Here is a 23,165-nt window from a genome sequence, read left to right on the forward strand (position 1 = left end):
AAACAACAGCAATCCTCCATCCACAAATTGATCGTAACCATATAATCCTACCTGCTGACAAAGGCTCCAGATGAACTGCGTGGTTACCCAGCAGACTGATTTTGCCAGCTGTCAGATACACTGCCTACAAGCCCTGCCACAGTAGCTCTATTCCAAAAAGGCACCAGAATCTCTATCCCTCCTCAAATCTCAGAACCTCTCCACTGAATACCTCCCTCCTCACTAGCACCACTCTTGCTCTCCTACCTTCTGCATGCTTCCTAATTCTCAAAACCAACAAGCCAGAAAGCCCCATTGTGGCTGATTCCTGTTCCCTCACGGAGAGAATCTCTGCCCTTATAGACGATCATCTTCAGCCTATTACCCACAACCTACCCTCCTACATAAAAGGCACTGCTATTTCCTCTACCAACTTTCCATAGTTCCTCCTTGTTTATTACCAGTGCCTTGCTCACCTCTGACAATGCTAAATCCCTCAAGAGGCCTGGCCACAAGCACAAGACGAATCTGCTCAGCACTCTGGTTTCCCTTGCCACTTTGCTACTGGAGCATGTGTGAGAGTGAGACAGAGGTGTGAGAGTGAGACAGTTACATGCCGAAGACTGCATGGCACTCTTTGGCACGTGTGTTGCAACACAGTGCAACTACTTCTAAGAGGCGAACATGGCAGCCTGCTTTTATAAGCAGGATTTTGTCATGCGAGTTTATTTTCAACTTTTTACATTTCTGCCAAAGCAGTAGTTTTGATAACTTGATTAAATAAGGACATTAGATAGAGCTAATACAGTGAGCAGAGCTACAAAAAGCTTTACATACAGGCATTTAACATTTAAGTTGTGATGTTTTCAAAATTATACACATTATGATTTCAGTCTATGTAATACACGGACTTCAAGAAGAATACAATAATTCCAATCCCAAAGAAAACAGGTGCTGACAGGTGTGAAAATTACTGAACTATCAGCTTAAAGTCACAGCTGCAAAACACTGACACGAATTCTTTACAGATGAATGGAAAAACTGGTCAAAGCTGACTCTGGGGAAGATCAGTTCGAATTCCTTAGAAATGTTGGAACATTTGAAGCAATAGTTATCCTACGACTTATCTTAGAAGATAGAATAAGGAAAGTCAAACCTACGTTTCTAGCATTTGTAGACTTGGAGAAAGCTTTTGACAATGTTGACTGGGATACTCTCTTTCAAATTCTGAAGGTGGCAGGGGTCAAATACAGGGAGCGAAAGGCTATTTACAATTTGTACAGAAACCAGATGGCAGTTATAAGAGTCGAGGGGCATGAACGGGGAGCAGTGGTTGGGAAGGGAGTGAGACAGGGTTGTAGCCTATCCCCGATGTTATTCAATCCGTACATTGAGCAAGCAGTAAAGGAAATTAAAGAAAAATTGTGAGTAGGAATTAAAATCCACAGAGAAGAAATAAAAACTTTTGAGGTTTGTCAACGACATTGTAATTCTGTCGTGGACAGCAAAGGGCCTGGAAGAGCAGTTGAACGGAATGGGCAGTGACTTGAAAGGAGGATATAAGATGAACAACAACAAAAGCAAAATGAGGATAATGGAATGTAGTCTAATTAAATCAGGTGATGCTGAGGGAATTAGATTAGAAAATGAGACAAAGTAGCACATGAGTTTTGCTATTAGGAGAGCAAAATAACTGATGATGTTCGAAGTACAGGGGATATAAGATGCAGACTGGCAACGGCAGGAAAAGCATTTCTGAACAAGAGAAATTTGTTAACATCAAGTACAGATTTAAGTGTCAGGAAGTCTTTTCTAAAAGTACTGTATGAGTGTAGCCGTTATGGATGTGAAACACAGATGTTAAATAGTTTAGACAAACATAGAATAGAAGCTTTTGAATGTGGTGCTACAGAAGAATGCTGAAGATTATGTGGGTAGATCATATAACTAATGAGGAGGTACTGAACAGAATTTGGGAGAAGAGGAATTTGTAGCACAACTTGACTCGAAGAAAGGATCAGTTAGTAGGACATGTTTTGAATCATCAAGGGGTCACCAATTTAGTATTGGAAGGCAGTGTGGAGGGTAAAAATCGTGGAGGGAGGCCAAGAGATGAATACACTATGCAGATTCATAAGGATGTATGGTGCAGTAGTTACTTGGAGATGAATAAGCTTGCACAGGATAGAGTAGCACAAGAGAGCCACTTCAAATTAGTCTCTGGACTGAAGACCACAACAACAACAACAACAATACACTGAGGTGACAAAGTCGTGGTTGTCTGTATGCATTTACACAGATGGTGTAAGTATCATGCACACAGGGTACAAAAGTGCAGTGTATTGTCGTAGCTGTCATTTGTAATCAGTTGAGCCACATGAAATGGCTTCCAATGTGATTATGGCCACACAACAGGAATTAACACATATTGATGCGGAATGGTATTTAGAGCTAGATGAACTGGACATTCCATTTTGGAAATCATTAGGGAATTCAGTATTCTGCGATCCACAGTGTTACGCATGTGCCAAGAATATCAAATTTCAGGCATTACCTCTTGGTACAGACGATGCATTTACTGACAGCCTTTAAGTAACAACTGAGAGCAATGGTGTTTGCGCTGAGTTGTCAGTGCTAACAGACAAGCAACTTTACGTGAAGTAACACCAGAAATTAATGTGGACCATACAATGAACATATCCATTAGGACAGTGCATTGAAATTTGGCATTAATGGACTGTGGCAGCACATGACCAAGATGAGTGTCTTTGCCAACAGCGCGATGTTGCCTGCTGCAACTCTCCTGAGCTCATGACAACATCAGTTGGAACCTAGATGTATGGAAAACTGTGGTCTAGGCAGCTGAGTTCCGATTTCAGTTGGTAAGAGCTTCCACTTCCAAGGTCTAGGGGTAGCATCTTTGATTAGTAACCAAAATGCCATCGGTCCCAGGTTCAAACCTAAATTTTGATTAACAATCAACATTGGTGACTGAAGACTTACGGCATAAGATGTCACCTTCCTTCTGCCAAAAGCCTTGTTAAAGAGGGCAGAGGAGCGTACAGGGCACTCTCTTATCCTTGTCAGGGGCAACTGCTCCTAAAGGTGGATGAATCAGCAATGATCAAGAGCATGAGGATGCAGAAGGCAATGGAAACCACTGCATTAAAGGCACACAACATGTATCCACAGGACAAGGGGCCTGCAACTGTAACTGAAAAAGTTGTCATGATCATCTCTCCATCAGCAAAAGATTTTGGAACAGTCCCCTATTCGGATCTCCAAGGGGAGGGGGGGGGGGGGGGGGGCGCGTGCCAACAGGGAGGTAATCATAAGAAAAAGAAGAAAAAGATTCAATAATCAACGAGTCGGAGCAATGAATGTCAGAAGCTTGAACATGTTAAGGAAGCTAGAAAATCTGAAAAGGGAAATGCAAAGGCTCAAGCTAGATATAGTAGGGGTCAGTGAAGTGAAATGGAAAGACGACAAGGATTTCAGGTCAGATGAGTGTAGGGCGATATCAACAGCAGCAGAAAACGGTGGGTAATACAGTACATAAAGGGAGATGAAAATCTGATAGCCATGGGGGACTGGAATGCAGTTGAAGGGGAGGGAATAGAAGAAAAGGGGGACAAGGAATGAGTGAGGAGAAAGACTAATTGAGTTCTGTAATAAATTTCAGCTAGTAATAACGACTCTGTTGAAAAATCACAAGAAGAGTTATACCTGGAAATGGCCAGTCAATATGGGAATATTTCAGTTAGATTACATCACGGTCAGACAGACTTCAAAATCAGATACTGGATTGTAAACCTTACCCAGGAGCAGATATAAACTCAGATCACAATTCAGTAGTGATGAAGAGTAGGCTGAAGTTCAAGAGATTAGTCAGGAAGAATCAGTAAGCAAAGAAATGGGATACAGATGTACTAAGGAATTATGAGGTACACTTTAAGTTCTCTAAGGCTATAGATACTGCAATAAGAAATAGCTCAGCAGGCAGCACAGTTGGAAAGAAAAACATTGGTACAAAGAAGGTAACTTTGAAGAAACCATGGGTAACATAAGAAACACTTCAGTTAATCGATGAAAGAAGGAAGTAAAAAAATGTTCAGGGAAATTCAGTAATACAGAAATACAAATTGCTGAGGAATGAAATAAATAGGAAATGCAAGGAAGCAAAGATGAAATGGCTGCATGAAAAATGTGAAGAAATTGAAAAAGAAATGATTGTTGGAAGGACTGACTCAGCATGTAGGAAGGTAAAAAACAACCTTCGATGAAATTAGAAGCAAGAGTGGTAACATTAAGAGTGCAATGAGATTTCTGCCATTGTTAAATGCAGAGGAGATAGCGGATAGGTGGAAAGAGTACATTGAAGGCCTCTATGAGAGAGAATATTAGTCTGATGTGATAGAAGAAGAAAAAGGAGTCAATTTCAAATGGCTCTGAGCACTATGGGACTTAACTTCTGAGGTCATCAGTCCCCTAGATCTTAAAACTACTTAAACCTAACCAACCTAAGGACATCACACACATCCATGCCCGAGGCAGGAATCGAACCTGCGACCATAGCAGTCGCGTGGTTCCAGACTGTAGCGCCTAGAACCGCTCAGCCACTCCGGCCGGTCAAGGAGTCAATTTAGAAGAGATAAGGGATTCAGTATTAGAATCAGAATTTAGGAGATCTTTGGAGGACTTAAGATCAAATAAGGCAGAAGGGGTAGATAATATTCCATCAAACTTTCTGAAATCAGAAAGCAAAAGAAAAATCAAGACACGTTCATAGGATTTGTCTACCTGGAGAAGTCATTCAAGAATATATGGTGCAAGATGTTCGAAATTCTGAGAAAAATTGGGGTAGGCTATAGGGAGAGGAGGGTAATGTACAACATGTACAAGAGTCAAGAGGGAATAATAACAATGAATGACCAAGGATGAAGTGTTTGGATTAAAGACGGAGAAAGACAGGGATGTAATCTTTCACCCCTACTGTTTAATATATATATATATATATATATATATATATATATATATATATATATATATATATATATATAAGAAACAATGCTAGAAATAAAAGGAAGATTCAGGAGTGGAATTACTATTCAATGTGAAAGGATATCAATGACACAATTCACTGATGATATTGCTATCCTCTGTGAAGAATTACATGACCTGCTGAAAGGAATGAGCAGTATAATGAGTACAGAATATGGATTGAGAGTAAATTGAAGAAAGATGAAAGTAATGAGAAGTAGCAGAAATGAGAACAGCAAGAAACTTAACATCAGGATTGATGGTCATGTATTATGATGAAGTACGTAAAGTTAAGAACTTCTACCACCTAGGCAGCAAAATAACTAATGGTGGATAGAACAAGGACATCAAAAGCAGACTGATACTGGCAGAAAGGACATTCCTGGCCATGACAGGGCTACAGAAATCAATAACTGTACTGCTTTCTACATGGGTATGAAAACTACCAAACTGTTTGTCCACATTTATGCCAACTGCCAAACTGTGGATGAGAAACACCTGAACCAGTCCACTGCTGAGCATACTGCCCAAAGCAATGTGATCGTCTTCAATGACAACTTCTTAGCCTGTGTCCTCTGGATTCTTCCCACCAACACAAGATTTTCTGAGTCGTACATGTGGGAATTATCCCCACAACACAAGTCTTTCATTACTGTAACCCTCATGGCTTCATCCTTCCTGTACCACTCCCTGTTCTCACTCCAGTCCTACACACATCCTCCATCCCACCACCACACCTACATAGTCATTTGCCCTTCTCTTTTCTCCCTTTTGCCTGCTGAAGGACGGCAACACAGAGATCATCCGAAGGAATGGAAGAGCTAGTGGGCCAAGGTAGGGGGACTGCTGCAGCCTTGACAGCAGCATCAGTAGCCTCGTTTCCCGCCAGACTGACATCACCAATCCCACATTAACATCACAGCAGCTCCCTCAAAAGTGAGCAAGTGGAAGCTTTCTTGGACCCATTGCACTAAGGGATGGATTGTATACAGCACGCACAGGCTCTGACAGGCACTGAGAGAATAGGAGCATATGACACAATTAAAAAGCCTGTGTCGCCGGATGTACTGTGTGGCCTTGCAAACACAGTTGGCAAGAGAAATGGGGCAGTATCTGAAAGGAAGGTGTTTGTCCTTACCGGGCTTAGGTATGGCTATGACAGTGGCTTCATGCCAGCTTCTGGTTAATGGCCCCAAATGCAACTGAACGTATGAAGGCGAAAGTGCTTGCCTACAAGAGAAAGATGCTGCTGCATCTGAATATCTGAATGTGAACATCGTCTGGCCCGGGGGCAGAAGATCGGGATGAAGCGAGAGCATGCTCTGTCTCCCTCACAGAAAAGATGGCACCATATCATTCACAATTCAGAGAGAAAAGCGTATCACCTGAGCCTTCTCTACTCATTTCCAATTGAGGAAGGTGGGGTGATAGTGGATGGGGCTTGAAATCTCCACAAACTAGCAGCCTAAGGTGTTGCAGATAGCAATAGTGTCCACAATGATATTATCTGCTACTCTCAGGCGGAAAACTGGGGGATAGACCTTGGTCCCAGAGAGCCGACGGAGGTTACCCCCATACAATGAGAAGGGGAGTGAAACTGTTAAAAGAACTAGTAAATGAAATGCACCTAGCTTTCTGGCTCTCCTGCAAATGTGACGACACTGTGCGCACAACTGTTTATAACAAATACAGTTTGCCATTGTAGTATGACAGTTAAAAATGCAGAGAGCACATCTCTGTGTGTGAATCACGTTGCCGCAAGCCTTTGTCCACCAAGGGACAGAGACACGGTGCAATGGAGATGAAGTGTGAGGTCGGAACATTCTGTGGCAGTAAGGATAACATTTGTAAGGTACTCTACCTGGTCATCAGAACTGGGGAAATGATGTTAGTCAATGATTGACAGGGAGGAGTAAAGCCTCCAGTTGGCCTTAAAAGCTGCGAATTGGGTCTACATGTAGGTAGGGTAGAAGTCAGCAAATGGATAGCACACGGGAAATCGTTGCTCAGTACATGTCACAGAAAATGGACCACTCAAGATGACGGGCACACTGGGCAGTGTCCAAATGGGAATATGTGTGTGTGTGTGTGTGTGTGTGTGTGTGTGTGTGTGTGTGTGTGTGTGTGTGTGTGTGTGTGTGGAGTCTGAAAAGAACACGGGTGCTCCAGTGTTAAGACAAATGAGATTGAGTTGGTCAGCCCAGAGAGCACCTCTTGAATAGGTTCCGGAAGAACCCCAAAGCAGATGATGTGCATTACAGTCATCGAGCAGCATGAAGGGGTGATGCAGTTGACCAGTAAGCTAGAAGAAGTCTGCCCTGGTGACAAGGAATGACAGAGGGATGTAGATGTTGCAAAGATAAAAGGTGAAGTGAGGAAGGATAATGTGGACTGCAATAGCCTGCAGCTGAGTGAGATGGTTTGGCTATGGACGTCGTCCCGGAGGAGAAGCATGACCCCAATGAGATGGTATGCTGTCCTCAGGGGATAGGTCAAAGCGGACTGGAAGGAAATGTCAGAGGTTAAAATGGTTGCGAGGATGCACTTTTGTTTCTTAGAGGCAGAAAACGAGAAGATGCTGTGATTCCAAGATCAGCCATTACTCCTCCTTGTTGAATCTAATACCATGAATGTTCCAATGGAGGAGAGTCATAACAGGGAAGGGGCAGCACAGAACAAATGAAGGGTTGTCACCTGGGCGGCTGCTGAGTGCCAGCCTTTGAAGACACTGCTACAGGTTACAGAGGCTGGAGGATCCTGTTCGAATGAGATCTGCAGAGGTGTCTGTGTTCCTCTCTGGACTGGCCTGCAGATTCTAGGGCAGAAAAAAGGTAAGTGGTAAGCAATGGCAAAATGGAGGTAAGCCATGTGAGGGTATTACGCAGTGACACCATTGAAGAGGATCTCTGAGTCAGGGAAGGAGAAGACAGCTTGTCTTTGTTTGATTTCTTAGAGCTTTGCGGTTGATGGATGAAGTCTCTGATGTTTGTTGGCTGAGGGATGCAAGAAGCCTCCGCTGGAGTTTTCCTTTTGTTCTTTGTGTTCTGCCAGTTGTGAAGCAGATGATTTCGCCACTGGGGGCAATGATTCGGTCACTTGTTGCACAGCTGAAGAAGGAGACTGGGCAATTTTACAACTGCAGTGCTGAATGTAAGGTCCCAAGTCTGCATGACCATGTCCTTCACAGAGCAAGTTGTAGCCGGAACAGTACTGTAAATGACACATGGTAAAATGCAGGGCTTTCGAATAGCCAACAACTTGTAAGTAATACCGTATTTACTCGAATCTAAGCTGCACTTTTTTTCCGGTTTTTGTAATCCAAAAAACCGCCTGCGGCTTAGAATCGAGTGCAGAGTAAGTGGAAGTTCTGAAAAATGTTGGTAGGTGCCGCTACAACTAAGTTCTGCCGTCGAATATATGTAGCGCTACACAGGCATGCTTTGCAGGCACAAAGATAAATACTGGCGCCAAAACCTCTGCGTCAGTAAATAAATTTAAAAAAACGGTGGAAGATGAGCTTTTTTCTCCTCCCCAGTTTCGACCACTGCATTTTCATACATTATCCAACGAAGTAAATACAAATTCCGTATTGTTCATCTTCGAATGTAGCAGCATTTCAATGTACTACGTAAATCCGACTGGCAAGAGTGGGATGTTTGTCAATATGGCCAACTCAACGTTCTGAATTTTTTCCTACCTGTGAGAAGAGATGGTTGCTAATAGGAACTTTTATGTATTGTGAATCACATACAGTATTCTCTTCACCATAAGAATAATACGAATATAAACATTCTCAAATGTATTGCTTCGTGTTTGCTGCTATCTCATTTAAATTCTGTCTGCCTAATAAACTACGAAACTTGAGTGATACAACAGTAAACGCGGAAGAATATACATATCATGTCATGTTTATATTCGTATTATTCTTATGCCTAATAGTGGTACAGTCAGAAATTAAGCACGGCAATTGACTAGATTTTTAAATCTAAGATGACACTAATTTCTGTGCAGAATGCAATGTACTAAAGAGGCGTCTGCAAAGATTTTCAAACGGAGAAAAATTTTCGCGAAACTCTCGTTCAGAACATCTTCTATCATACGCAGTCTATTATTTGGTTCTTGTTGATCATTATCGAAGAAAACAGCAATAGCAGTCTCTTGCCATTGTTTCGCTAATGAGACGATTCCTCTCTTTCTCTTTTAATTGTAAGCTGCGGTAGTGCACAAAAGCAAGCCATGCCGCGAGCGGTGACAGGTCGTAAACACACATTATCAGAACGCGACAAACAATGTATGACGCAGTACAGTAATGCATTTTCAGCTTAAAGAGTGACGCAAACACCTAAAACAAAGAGAACGGCACTTATCAGATCAAAGAAAAATAAGTAATCAATTCAAACCAGACGAAGCACGTGAAAAAGGAAGGGTACCCATATAAATACGGACGGAGCGCCTGAGGCATAGCAGTGGCTACCTGGTGAAGCTTAACTGCTAAGCTTACGATTCGAACCAAACTACTGTAGCTGTATCGTCATTCATTCAACCTAAATTGTGTCTCATATTACAATGGACCAACTTTCTTTCGATTTGGAGGTGCGGCCGAAAACTTTTCTCTCCCCTTGAATTTCGAGTCTCAAATTTCAGGTGCGGCTTAGATTCGGGAATTTTTTTTTTTTTTTCTGATTTCGAGTCTCATTTTTCAGGTGCGGCTTAGATTCAAGTAAATACGGTAGATTAAGGTACTTTTTCCTTCACCCAGATCTCCTGGCTGGCCCACTCATTGAGATACATGAGACATTCTCAGGATGAGGCTGCATGGTCGCCATTGCAACTGATACAGTGGGGAGGAGGAGGCAGGCAATCACCCTCGTGAGCATCCCTACCACATGTAACACATGTGGTCTTGTTTTGACAGGACATTTGAGTGTGGTTGTAATGTTGACACTGGTAGCAAAGCATTGGGTTTGGAATATACAGTCTGACCATGATGACTTCATAGCCTGCTTTGATCTTTTAGTGGAAGCACTTTTGGATCAAACATGGGAAGAAGAGTGCGAGCAGGTACTGAGGCTGCATCAATCCTTTTCATTACCAAATGGACTACAGGATCACCTTGATCAGAAAGGTAATTTTGGATTTCTTCCTCTGTCAGACCATCAAGCAACTGAGTGTAAATACACCATACGAAGAATGAATAGGATAGCTGTGGAGGAGCGAAGCTGTAAGCAGTTGTTGGGTTGAAAATCATAATTGGTCTCCAGAAGCAAAGTTTCATTATGTAAATGAGAGCAAGATTTCACAGGGCCTGCAATTGCATCAACACCTTTGTGAATTATAAATGGATTAACCATAGCAAATTACTAACATCCTTCAGTACATGATACCATGAGAAACTGACGTGCGGCTGGGAGATTCTTTGAATCTTTTGCCTCATTCTGTTTATGTTTAGTAGGCGTAGACTGAAATGGTGATGGCTCATTGCAGAAAAATCCCCCATGATTGCCAGCATCTCCGATTGTGCACTCAGTGCAGGATTCAGGTCAGATGACCTCGCAGGCCATGGAATAGGACCTCCTCTTACAATCCAGCGACCGGGAAATACAGCACTGAGATGGTTGCAGACAACCACACTGAAGTGAAGCAGTGCGCCATCATGTTGTTGCTTCACAGTACGTTCTGTCATCGAACAATGTAAATATGATACAACAGAGCCACCTTAAGGAGAAGTAAAGTAAACAAAATCAGCTTCATGACTTCCTAGTAATCAGAACATCATCCTTGTTCCCTTGCAGGAAATAAAGAATGTGTAGGTACATATACAGCACAGTACTTGCAAACTTGTACACACGTTAGTTGTGAATACTCTGGAAACCAGTAACACTAGATAAAGCGATAGATATGTTTACTTCCATATCTCCTTAAGCTGGATTCTCCGACCCCAGGCTCCCTACCTCAAATTGTTCAGTGGAGCATTCTCTATGTCCTGTTACATTTTGCGCGCTCTAACGAAAATACCCTGTATACTGAAAACATGGTGGGAATGCTGTACTTAATTTGTTACTGTGTAATTAATGAAATTGTAAAGACCATAGATTAAGCTGCATATCTGATGTAAATCCAAGTGATAACATTGTTACAATACAGAACAGTAAAGGGCAGAAACTAGAAAATTTATTAAAATTCATTCGCATTGCCACGGGCCAATCATATCATGCCAGACAGGGGCAGAAGCAGGAAGTGAGCCGCAAGAGAGTCAGGTCGTCAACATATTACAATGCCATCTTTTGTGTCAAGATGCGCATTCAGCAGAAAGGAGTCAACATATTACGATGCCACCTTTCGTGTCAAGATGCGCATTCAGTAGAAAGGAGACTGTGACAGGAAACCAAAGGAAAGGAGACAAGCGTACTCTTTAGCCATAAGACATGTTGCCAGGAACTCTATCTCTTCTACAACAGCAAAAGTGAGGAACTAGCACAGCAGTTAACAGCCTGTTAAATTAAGGCAGCAGAGTAAGGAGGACACATGGCGTCACTATGAACAGAGCCTCACATCATAGATTCATGCTAGCTCTCTTTAAGTACCACACCTCTCCAGCTCTGATCACGAGTTGATATTGGGACTGATGGCATTCACAGTAATAGTGCTTCCACAATTACAACACTGTAGAGAATCTATGTCTTAGACACTACAGCACAGTATCTGAACTAGCTGAAGATATACTCTGGACAATGGCCTTCACCTGATGAACTGACTGTCCTCTGACAACACTAAACCACGCAGTGCTGCCAGTACTAGATTTTGGTGTGGAAGCCAGTTACAGCGCCTCTTGGGATCCACATTCCTGCTCAACATTCAGGTACCTCTGGGTGCTGACACCTACCAGGTGCAGGGAGGAGATCAACCGACCACACGACTACCAACACCAGGTACATTGCAGGTGGGTCATCAAGGATCATCATAAAATTTGGAGTGAGATGGAGTACATTGCAGCAGCCAGCATGAAAACTACTTCATGCTTGGCAACGGCCGTGCCTGCTTGCCGGCAGTCCGTCATGATGCCAGGGTCACTGATAACTTTCCCTGCACATGCAGCTGCTGAATTGACTTTACTGTCATCAGCCAGAATCCAACATGCAGGTGTATGAGCAACAGCTGAGGCTGATATGGAAGAATGATGACTTGTAAACACTAAGAACAAAAACCTGAACTCTAATAATGTTTTTTACTAGAGTCGTCAATGCTTCACAGCTTCCCAACAGCTATCCTGACTTCACACAGAGGTCTGTCTGCTCAGTCCCTCCATAACATTGTTTTTGACTGATTTGTATGTATGAAACGACTATTAGTGATAACAACATTTTGGCATGTGTGTCATATGAATTTGATGAGATGTTTATTTGTAATATAAGGACATGAATTGGAGACTTCATGTTTTACTGTTGATATGATATTTGCAATGGACCACCTGTGTCACACTAAGTAATAAAATGTTGTAAAACATATATCAGTGTATCTTTTACTTAATTCAATTCAATTTGCACACTGAATGGGTACAAATCCAAATCTTGTCTTGTGAAGAATTACAGGACACCAAATGAGAAGAAATAAGTACCTGAGTTACACCACCCATCATACTTTGATTAAGTCTTGCCTGCAACAAACTTACATCATTTTAACTGTCAAGAATTAAAATACATTTAGTTGAAGAGATTATGCCACAATGTGAAAGAAATTATATGTGACAATATCCTATAACTGAGCAGAGATTGAATTTCAGACGTTTCAATATGTGCTCTGCTACTTAACTATTGAGTCACTGTGCCATTGAACAACTGTAACTGACCATTAGCAGTGTATTCAAATATTAAGCACACATTAGAAATCAAACTGCAGCTACTTAGTGTGATTAAAAAAGGCAGCTGAAAATCGGAGGAGTAAAGAGAACTAATCACCATACATCTGAAACACTGAGCAGATGACACGCACTTAAATAAGAATGAAATGAGCTCTTCAGTATTTAATATGAATAACTTACTTTTTCCAAGCACACTTTTTGGAGAAGATCCACAAAGGAAAAGAGGTTTTCTGTGTGTGTTTCACCTTCAAAATGATGTCAAAATGTTTACAAATGCTTTTTTTACTAACACTGACAAGCTAGCAAAAGCAAGTATTTCACTTTTACTGAATTTTGTTCTTTATTACAAAAGAATTCTTTAGTATTTACCTTTGATCCGTGCCATTAGATATTCTTGGTTAGTCGTAACGTCTAGAAATGGCACAATCAGTGGCAATGTAGGTATGTTTTGGACAACTGGTAATGTCTGAGCAGTTTTCTTTAAGCGTTCCAAACCCACTGAACCAATCTGCATGTCAGCAAGACCATGACGCGCAAATGCTTCATTCACTGATGATATCTCCCGAACCAATCTGTCAAGTACTGTCTGTGATATCCACTGTCAAAAGAAGATTTCTTTTACATATGTTACTAAACAAAGACAGACAGAAACATACTATACTGACATACTTTAATTAATGAATAATATTTGTTACACACACACACACACACACACACACACACACACACACACACACACACCGGAGGGCAGGGGGGAGAGACCAATCTACACAAAAACTTTCTTCCACGTGATACTAGCCCTCAAGCAGAAATTATTGTAGCTACTTTTCAACAATTTTGTTAGGTGTTCACCAATATAAGAGAGCTAATTTGTACTAAAACTTTTTTTTTTTTTTTCAAAAATAACAGATGCCACTTTTCTTATGGAAGAGCCTTAACTTTTAGAAACACTATTCACACCTCATTAAATCATACATACTCACAGATTTTATTATGACAACTTAGACATTCAAATGACTGATTATGAGGTAAGCGACTGCTTTTTCATGTTTACTATTAAACAAGGACTACATATCGTCATTTCTACAGCACAATCAAGTTGATCCACAGGGTCATCAATGAAGTTTAATACTTAGTACTGAAAGCACATATATTACTGACAACAATATACAGATAGAACAGAACTGATCTCCTGAATTGAGGGTTCATTTTTTTACACACTCAGAATATATGAACTTTAGAAACGTAAGCCATTTCAAGAACCTTCCAGAAATAAAAAATATGAAATAACAAAATAACTGCTCGTGGCTGGATTTGAATGAGCGACGCGCAGCACACCCGATGCTAACTACTACACCAAACTGCATGCATCACAGTTCATGGCATTGTACCCTCTCCTGGAGAAAAGTGACCCACTGTTCCAGACACCCTCACTGGAGCCAACTACTGCACAATGGATCCAGATCTTGTCAATGGTCCTCTCTATTTTGGCACTACCAGATTCCCACATTCTAGTCGTGTTGTTATATCCTTTTTGTTACGGTAAACATCGAAGGTAGCCCCTCTCATAGAAACGTCGTGATCGTCAAGTGGGTCTTCAGTATCCTGGAACCTCCTATCATTGATGTGTGCCTCTGGACTGTAGTAATGCTCCTTATGGAGGACATCGACAATGTCTTGGTGTTTTTGTCTTTTGATGACAGGTCATATTCCTCGACTTCATATGTGATGTCCAGCAAGCAATGAATTATACAATATGCTCTAGTAACTTTTCTGATAGACACACTTTTGGCACAGGCATAAAAATCCATACCAAATCTCTCAGGCTGTATTTCACTGGCCAGTGCTCTTGATCTTCCTCCTGGGCGTCCAGGATTTGTATGTGAGCCAGCTTCCTTGCTTCTTTGGTTCTGGTGATAAGGTTGGGTGTATATGTGGACAATAAAAACAAATTCCCAGATATCCTGGTTAACAAAGCACTTTTTCCTAGGTGATAGTACATTTAGTCCATGTTAAGTGACAATATACTTTCCCTTTGAGCTGTAAAAATTATCAATTCTTTGTATGGTGGAGGTTTTATACACATCATAGAACTTTCCAGTGCTTTAGGAAATGCAACCCAGCAAAAAACATTGCATTTCGGAAAGATCTTTGAGGCAGGGCAACATTTTCAGTACATATTTTCATATTATGAAAATACAAACACGAATTCTCCAATTACAGCACAGTAGCTGCTGAAGCACTGAAATCAAGATTGCGATGTACTTTTGTCAGTTAATCATAGCTCATGTCTTGTGATCTCACCAGTCAATGACGACAGATATTCACAGCGTAGGATACATGATGTAGTCAGCCAGTAATAGCATCACCATTATTAAATAGCATGAACACTCAAACAAAAAAAGTTAATGGTTTGAATTAATACAGATACAATATAACCACAGGAAGAGCTAAGCTTTCACATACGAGTCATAAAACGTTTTTTGCTGGTTCTTCTGAGGGCATGGGTAGACAGGATTCTAAGAGCGCTGCCTTACTTTGAGGTAGCTGAATATTTCTGACAAGCACAATTAAATATTTAACTACTATGCATCAAACATTTCCTGGGTAACCTGGCTGAATACATGTTCTGTCAAGCACTTCAGCTTTTCCATGTAAAGGAAATTAAATGTGAAATTGCTCATGAAAGAACTTTGCACCTTTTTTTTTTAAAAAAAAAAAAAAGACTATTATACTTTTTGCTATCATTATTACATAATTTACAATTTATGAAAGGACCAAAATAAATATAAAAACTAACCTCTAAACTTAAACAATGGAAATCCTGGATGGACTGTAATAATTTTATGAAGAGGAAAGTTGCCACTCATCATATAATGGTGATGCTGAATAGGCACAACAAAAAAACTGTCACAAAGCTTTCGACAGGCAAGGCCTTCATCAAAAATAGATCTCTCTCTCTCTTTACTGGCCGAAAGCTATATCTGCGACAGTCTTTTTGTTGTGCCTATCTGCGACTCAGTGTCTCTGCTATATGGTGGGTGGCAACTTTCCTTTTCGTAATACAGCTACATAACCTTGAAACTTAGTCTTTTTTAGCATGTGTTGCCTTTCCAAGATATATCAAACACAAATGTGCCAGTAAATTTTTACATAATGGCATAAATGGCTGGTTTTCTGGGCTCAAAATTTTTCTAAGTGACTGGTCCTCAGTGTTAAATTTTGAATGAGAGTCTAACATTGCATGATTTAATAAATTCATCGCACATTCTCAGAAGTAACATAATTCATATTGCATAACAGTAAATTTACTTTGAAAGTGACGCTTTTCATTCCTTTGACCTATTAGAAATGTAAATAGTTGTAACATTACACTTGTCGAAACGCGCCCCACAAGAAAGACGCATCGAAAGCAGTTCGTTGTTATGAAGTATTGCATATTTCTGGAGCTTCTGTAGTTGGCACAGCTGTGGTGACAGCATTGCAGATGGAGCAATGAGTGCTAACTATTATCTATTGATTCCGTTTGTTGAGTTTGGGAACCTCTCAAAGAGGTAGGTTCCAATTTGGTGAAATGGCACTTCTACACACAGGTTTGGTACCAGATGCATCAGCGTTAACTCTGGCACATGCTTCTATCATTGACATTGCTAACAGTGCCTCACATGGTGTTTACAGGAGTGATAAAGACATAGCCAGTGATACCTGCATTTAATTCATTCTAGTTTTCACAGATCTCAGGTGGCCAGATGTTGGAGCATTGTGGAAATACTTCAGGATCACTGGTCACAGTTGAGCTGCGATGACGATCAACTGTTTCCAACTCATCATATCATAGTTTCTCTTTCACTATGTTCCGTATATTAACTGGAATACTCCTTTGGTCTGTTCCTCATTTTTCAAGGCTTCTATGCTGGATTAACCCCTCTATTCAGAGGAGCAACAATGCCATTTAATGCAGGATTTCCCAATATTTTGTCCACACTGTTGTGTTCTGCCGGAAGAGACCCTGAAAAAGCAGTCAGTGCCCTTGCATTTGGGACTGCTTTTTGTATGCCACTGTGATGTCATACTCCTGAAGATTCAGTGCCACCTTGCCAGTAGTCCTATGAATCCTTCAGGCTAATCAACCAGCAGAGAAAATGGTGAGTTGTCACAACATTAAATGGATTGCCAAATATACGAGTGGAAATTGTTGATGGCCCAAACAACTACAAGGCATTCTACAGCTATCACCTTTTCAGCAATTTCCTTAATTTGTACTAGAACTATGCAAAACACAGGAATGTCAGTGTTAAGTTCTGTCTTGGCATTCTTGTCATATTATGCTAAACTGGAGATCACATTAGTGTCTCCTTAAGGACAACAAAATACCTCTCTTGGACCTCATTCCAGGGAAATATAGTATTATAGTGTTATAGTGTCTCCCTGCAATAATTCTTGCAAGGGACATGCCTTGGCACGTAAGTTCTTTATGAATGACCTGTAGAACAAGCACATTCTGAGAAAATTTCTCAAATCACGACTGTGCTGAGGAGTCAGGAAATCTGTGACTGCTCATACCTTCTCTGCTTCGGGATGGGCTCCATCACCATTCACTTCGTGGCCCAAGATTTCTATTTTTGACTGATGGAGAGGCACTTTCTCAGATTCAGGTGGAGATTTTCAGTCTGAACACACTTCAACACAATAACTAGGTAACTTAAGATGTCCTTCAAATCATTTAAAAAAAGAGTATCAGCAATGTAGCAAAGATACAGCAACCATTTAAAGTGTCAAATCAGGTTGCCTATTATATGTTCAGGGTTGCCGGAGTATTACACAGTCCAAACAGCATAACTTTGAACTCAAAGTGGCTGTCTTAGTGTTTAAAAGGCAGTCTATTTTCAATTTGCCAGGCATGTCCACACTTGAGAAATACTTTACTACTATCAAGTTGTCCAGGGTGTTAGCAATGTGGAGCCATGGATAAGAAATCTCTTGTGATTTTGTTCAGTCATCAGTGGTAGATGAACTGGATGTTGAAAGATCAATTAACTATTTTTTAACATCAATATTGTGTGGAAGTCTCTGAATCAGGCACAGAGAGATAACTGAGACTATGGTGGAACATTTCATCAAAGAGACCATTACATAACCATCATCCTCATCATCTTCCTACTTCCTGTTCTGCCTAAAAGGAATACAGAAAACTTCTCAGACTTGTAAACAATACACATATTACAAAAACCACATCTCTGAGAGCACTAATTTACAACTAAATAATTACACAAGCAACAGAATTTTTTTTTAAAAAAAAAGCTTTTTTTACTTTGATAGCTGATCTTTATAGATTTTCACACGCCGAATCCAAATGCAGCCTTAGGTTTTTTTATCACCCATAGTTTTAGAGCAATAAGCTTTTAATTATAGGGTATAAAAATCCTATGCTATACGGTAAAAATGTCAAACACTTTGTTACAACATAAGTTTGGTTTGTATTTACAGTAAGCTACTTAAAACAATGATAAATGTTAATAGAGGTTTCACTTGTCAGCTGGAATTGGTTTGTATATTCTTTCCCTTTTTTCTTTGAAGTTTCTTGTGCAGCTTTTTCTACGATGAGTCGCTTGCTGAACTTCTCGATGAAATGACCAACAGTATTCCCCCATCATTTTGGTGTTCCAGCAGCCTTGGTAGTGTTTCTCCATCACTTTAATGTCCTGGTGAAAATGCTCTCCATACTCCTCATTAACACCTCCCATATTGTCCAGGAAGCAATCAAGGTGACTATTCAAAAAGTGAACTTTCAGGCTCATTAAACATCCTAATTTCAAACTTCTTTAACATTGTAGCTTTAATAGAAACATATTCTGGGTCTTTCTCATGTCCTAAGAATTTGTAATGACTTGCTTGAATGATACCCACACTTCTTTCTCATTTATGGTCATTGTGGATTCAAAGTTAACATCAAACATCAATTTTCTAATGTCAGGTAAAACAAAAATGCCTTCTTTTAGTTTAGCTTCTGAAAGGTGTGGGAACTTTTGGCAGAGATACTTAAAACATGGTCCATCTTATGCAAACTGTTTAATTAGGCCTAACTTTACATGTAGAGGTGGTAGGAGTACTTTTTTTGGATCTACAATGTTTTGCGTAGAATGTTCTTCTCACCTGGTTTTAAAGACTCCCTCACAGGACAGTTTTTCTGCACCACTGTTGATCCCTAGCCCTTCTGTCCCATTCAACAAGAAACATGGAAATTTGGTAAAGCCACCTTGCTGACCAAGGAGCATGCATGTTACTTTTAGATCGCCACATTTCATCCAATCATTAGCAGAATAGCCTATTTATTTAAAACTACTTCTAGGTTTTCATAGCTTTCTTTCATATGTACAGAATCTCCAACAGGTATAGATGCATACATGTTAACACTGTGTAATAAAACAGCCTTTAAACTAGTTTTGGATGAATCAATGAACAACCTCCAAGCTTCCTTTTTGTATTCAATACCAAACTCATTCATCAGACCAGGAATGTCTGAGCAGTGCACTAAATGATGACCTTGTTGAAAAAACTCTGCTTTCTCTTTCTATACATGTATATGCTGGTTCCAACTGCCAATAAGTTCTTTTCTTTAAATCTACAGCCAAGCAATTCAGCTTTTTCTTTCGTTAAGCCCAGATCCCTAACCAAATTGTTAAGCTTGGTCCGAGTAAACAATTTGGGCTCTAGACTTTCTGTATTACAATGGAATTCATCATCATCTGGTTCATCTAAATCACATTGTACATCAGAAAATACTTCTGTTGGAATAGAATTTAAATCATCTGGCAGTTCAGGAACCAGCAAATCTACACCACACCCTACTGGTTGGATGGCGGACAGAAGGTTAGGGAAGCTTATAACCTTCTTGTTTTTCGAATTATGATCAGTAATAACAACACTGCAAAAGTAGCAATCATCGGAATGATTTCTTGACTCTCCCCATATCACAGGAACAGCAAATCTAATGGCTTTTTTTCTCCTTTATGGACCATTTTCTCAGATCTTCAACACACACACACACAGCATACCTTATGCAGTGCCCAAGATTTATCTTGATCACCAAGTTTAGATCCAAAGAATGGTAGATAAACCTTTTTCACGAAGTCTGTACACCATCTGTTAACACAAAAATAGAATCGACCTTTTTTTCCAGCAAATGTTTTTCAGTAGTGTTACCAATGTCAACTACATTCATTACACTTCCTTTTTAAATTATTTTAACTATATAAAAGCTGTTAAATTCTTTAAAAAATTGCTTAATTTAATAAATTTAACTGCAAAATGTGAAGAAATGGTGGGTGATACAGTTTTTTTTTAAGTATAATATTTGGATTTCCCACCGTAATAAACATAAGAATAAAGTATTTTCAGCAAAAAAGTTTTTCCATCGTTGGCCTGTGTTATAAATGCAAACTGCCTTCTAACAGTAGTACTGGCCACGACTTCCGTCCATGTTCAAAACTGCCTGAAAATAATTATTGCAAAATCCATTTACAAACTGCCATCCTAATTAAATTTATTAATTTTTCGTGACTCTGTGGCACTCTTACACAACATATGATGCAAGGGGGGCAAAGAATGGCTGAGGCATGACTTGGAGCTGTGACATGTTAGCTTCTGGAACAGGAATTATACGTAATAAAAGACACTGCACGAATAATGTAAGGAAAACTACTCTTGAAAGACTGGACTAGACCAACTGAGACAGCTGAAAAGTAGATAGTACATTAATGTGCATCTTTACGTTTCATTTAAAGCACAGCAGCAAGCTATTATTGAGTTGTGATATATGAGCTCAGATGCCTCAAGGTGTGCAAAGACACGATGGTCTGTAACATGTTGAGGCTTTGAGTCAATCTGTAAGGTGTGCTGTCATGACATAAATGCACTTGCCATGAAAGGCAAGGATCTAGGTTCATATCCCAGCTGAAGATAGCTTTAACTTGACAGGATCAAATAACATTTTGTTTGAACCAAGAAGGAAGGAGCACGAACTTTGCTAATGCCAATGGCACTTTTGGCAGGTATCCCTAATGTTCAATAATTATGAAGTCTCTTAAATATTTACTTAGCTGATTGTCAAAAGCTGATTTATCCGGGAGGGGGAAAAAAAAAAGAAAAAAAAAAAAAAAAGAAAAACAACAACACACAACAACAACCTGAGTGCAATACTTAAATTTGCCATGTATAACAGAACTGCTGCACTTAGCTTACACCATTTGGAGATGCATCTAGGGAATAATTCTTGTAGCCACTGCAATTTGCGAGACCTCATATTGCCGCGAGCTCTGGTGCACACAGTGTGGTATAGGGGTTTGCGTCACTGGCTGGCATGCTGTGGGTCACCGGGTCAAACACAACTACCAGCAATTATTAGTTATTTATCATTTCTGGAAGCTTCTTGAAATACCTTACGTTTGTATATCCGGAATATTCGAGGGTTGCACATGCACTAGCATTCTGGAATATTTTATGTCTGTCTAAATAACTACAGTCTAATGCTATTTTGTCAAAAACTGACATATTGAGTCCGTGCTGTGTACAAAATATAGGTTGATTCCTACACAGAAAATTACAGTAACCAGCCACTTTTTACAATGCTATTTATTACTATTAAACAGTGCTGTTATCGGTTTTGAACCAATAGGTTCATCTTGAGACAGCTAGTTCACGTTTCACATTACATTTCGTGTTTTGTTTCCCCACCTGGCATAACTTCCTCGGGTTGGTGATGCCCTAGAACCAAAACAAGATGTGAGACAACATCTTTTTAATTGTAATTGTGCTTCAGGATGATTTTAAGTGATGTCAACAATTTATTATCATTAAATGGAAGATGTTTTGGTTACCTACAATGAAGAATCTGTGCCAACAACAAACTCCAATCCATAAACCCCAACACACACCCAACAAACTCCAACAGTTAACAGTTCACAACTTAAAAAATAACAACCCTCCATACAAAAAAAATCTGGCATATACAAACTCAGCTGCCAAAATTGCCCCTCTTACTATGTAGGACAAACTGGAAGAAGCATTGAGACATGGTTCAAAGAACATACAGATGACATACATTTGAACAACATTTCAAAATCCACATCTGCCATGCTCACAACTACCAACAGTCATGGAATAAAGAACATTGAAGACCATGTACAAGTACTGCATCATGCTGAGAAAGGTAGTGTTATGAATTTGCTTGAGGAGATTGAAATATGTCTACATAAAAGCAAATCACCACAAAATCTCCTCAATGACCAAACTGAGTTAGCCAATGCTCCCCAAAATTTCATGCACCTGCTTTCCAATTTAAAGTAAAAAAATAAAAAATTAAAAAAGTCCACTTCTATTATATTTGTAATATTTATATATTTACATCCATCCCAACCCATTTACTGTGCTTTCAATTTATGCCATAATATGTCCATAGTTGTAACATTTATTTAGGTACCTCTGGCCTTTATCATTTACTTTTGTTCCAATGTACACCATAATATTTATGTAACATTACTGCAGCAATACTTTATAACTGATTGATTTATTTATCTTAATTTTAATCAGTTCTCTTTCAATGTAAATAGTGAGTAACGTAATATTAGCAATTTGTAAATTTCTACTGTCACATACGTGTACATAATGAAATATCTCTGAGAGTGGGAGTCTTTGGCATTGATATTATTGTAATATCATAATTGTTTGTACCCCTACAATGATATGTTGCATAACATTGCCTCAGGAGTCATAACAAATTAATATTAGAATAGTACTGTTAAAATAGATTTTGTAGTAATTATTTTCAACCAGTTTTGGACATGGACTGAAGGCTCTGGCCAATACTACTGTTAGTGGGCAGTTGGCATTCAGAATTAAGGTTAACATATTGTTACATTATTTAGTTGTAAATTAGTCCTCACAGATGTGGTTTTTGGAACGTGTGTATAGTTTATATAACAATGTAACACCTTGCTCACAAACATCTGAGTGAATGGGCGTAAGCAAATAAAAAATTTTAATTTCAAAATATAATTCAGAATTATTCCATTATTAAAATGTATGATTCTATAACTATTCTGAAATTCTTTAATATCTGCAGTGACATCAGATTCCATCCCTAATCAATGTGCAGTGTTGATCCATATACGTACCCAGACTCCGAATTCAGTCACCTTCAAATGAATGCTTTATGAAATTCGAGCAAATTCCGTGCGTCTATTCCCCAAGACTCTGACAAACAGTTTACAATGTCAAGAACCTTCAAAGG

The 23,165-nt window shown here is 39.7% G+C and overlaps 1 protein-coding gene across 1 annotated transcript in view; it reads right to left on the reverse strand.

Moving 5' to 3' along the window:
- LOC126484265 (transmembrane protein 209) overlaps positions 1-23,165 on the reverse strand; it is a 153,355-nt gene that overhangs the window by 41,604 nt on the left and 88,586 nt on the right. Inside the window, exon 8 of the mRNA XM_050107687.1 lies at positions 13,247-13,475. Coding sequence (XP_049963644.1) covers positions 13,247-13,475 — 229 coding nt within the window. The remainder of the gene's footprint in view (positions 1-13,246; positions 13,476-23,165) is intronic.

This window comes from Schistocerca serialis, chromosome 6, assembly GCF_023864345.2.
Source record: "Schistocerca serialis cubense isolate TAMUIC-IGC-003099 chromosome 6, iqSchSeri2.2, whole genome shotgun sequence".
Lineage (NCBI taxonomy): Eukaryota > Metazoa > Arthropoda > Insecta > Orthoptera > Acrididae > Schistocerca > Schistocerca serialis.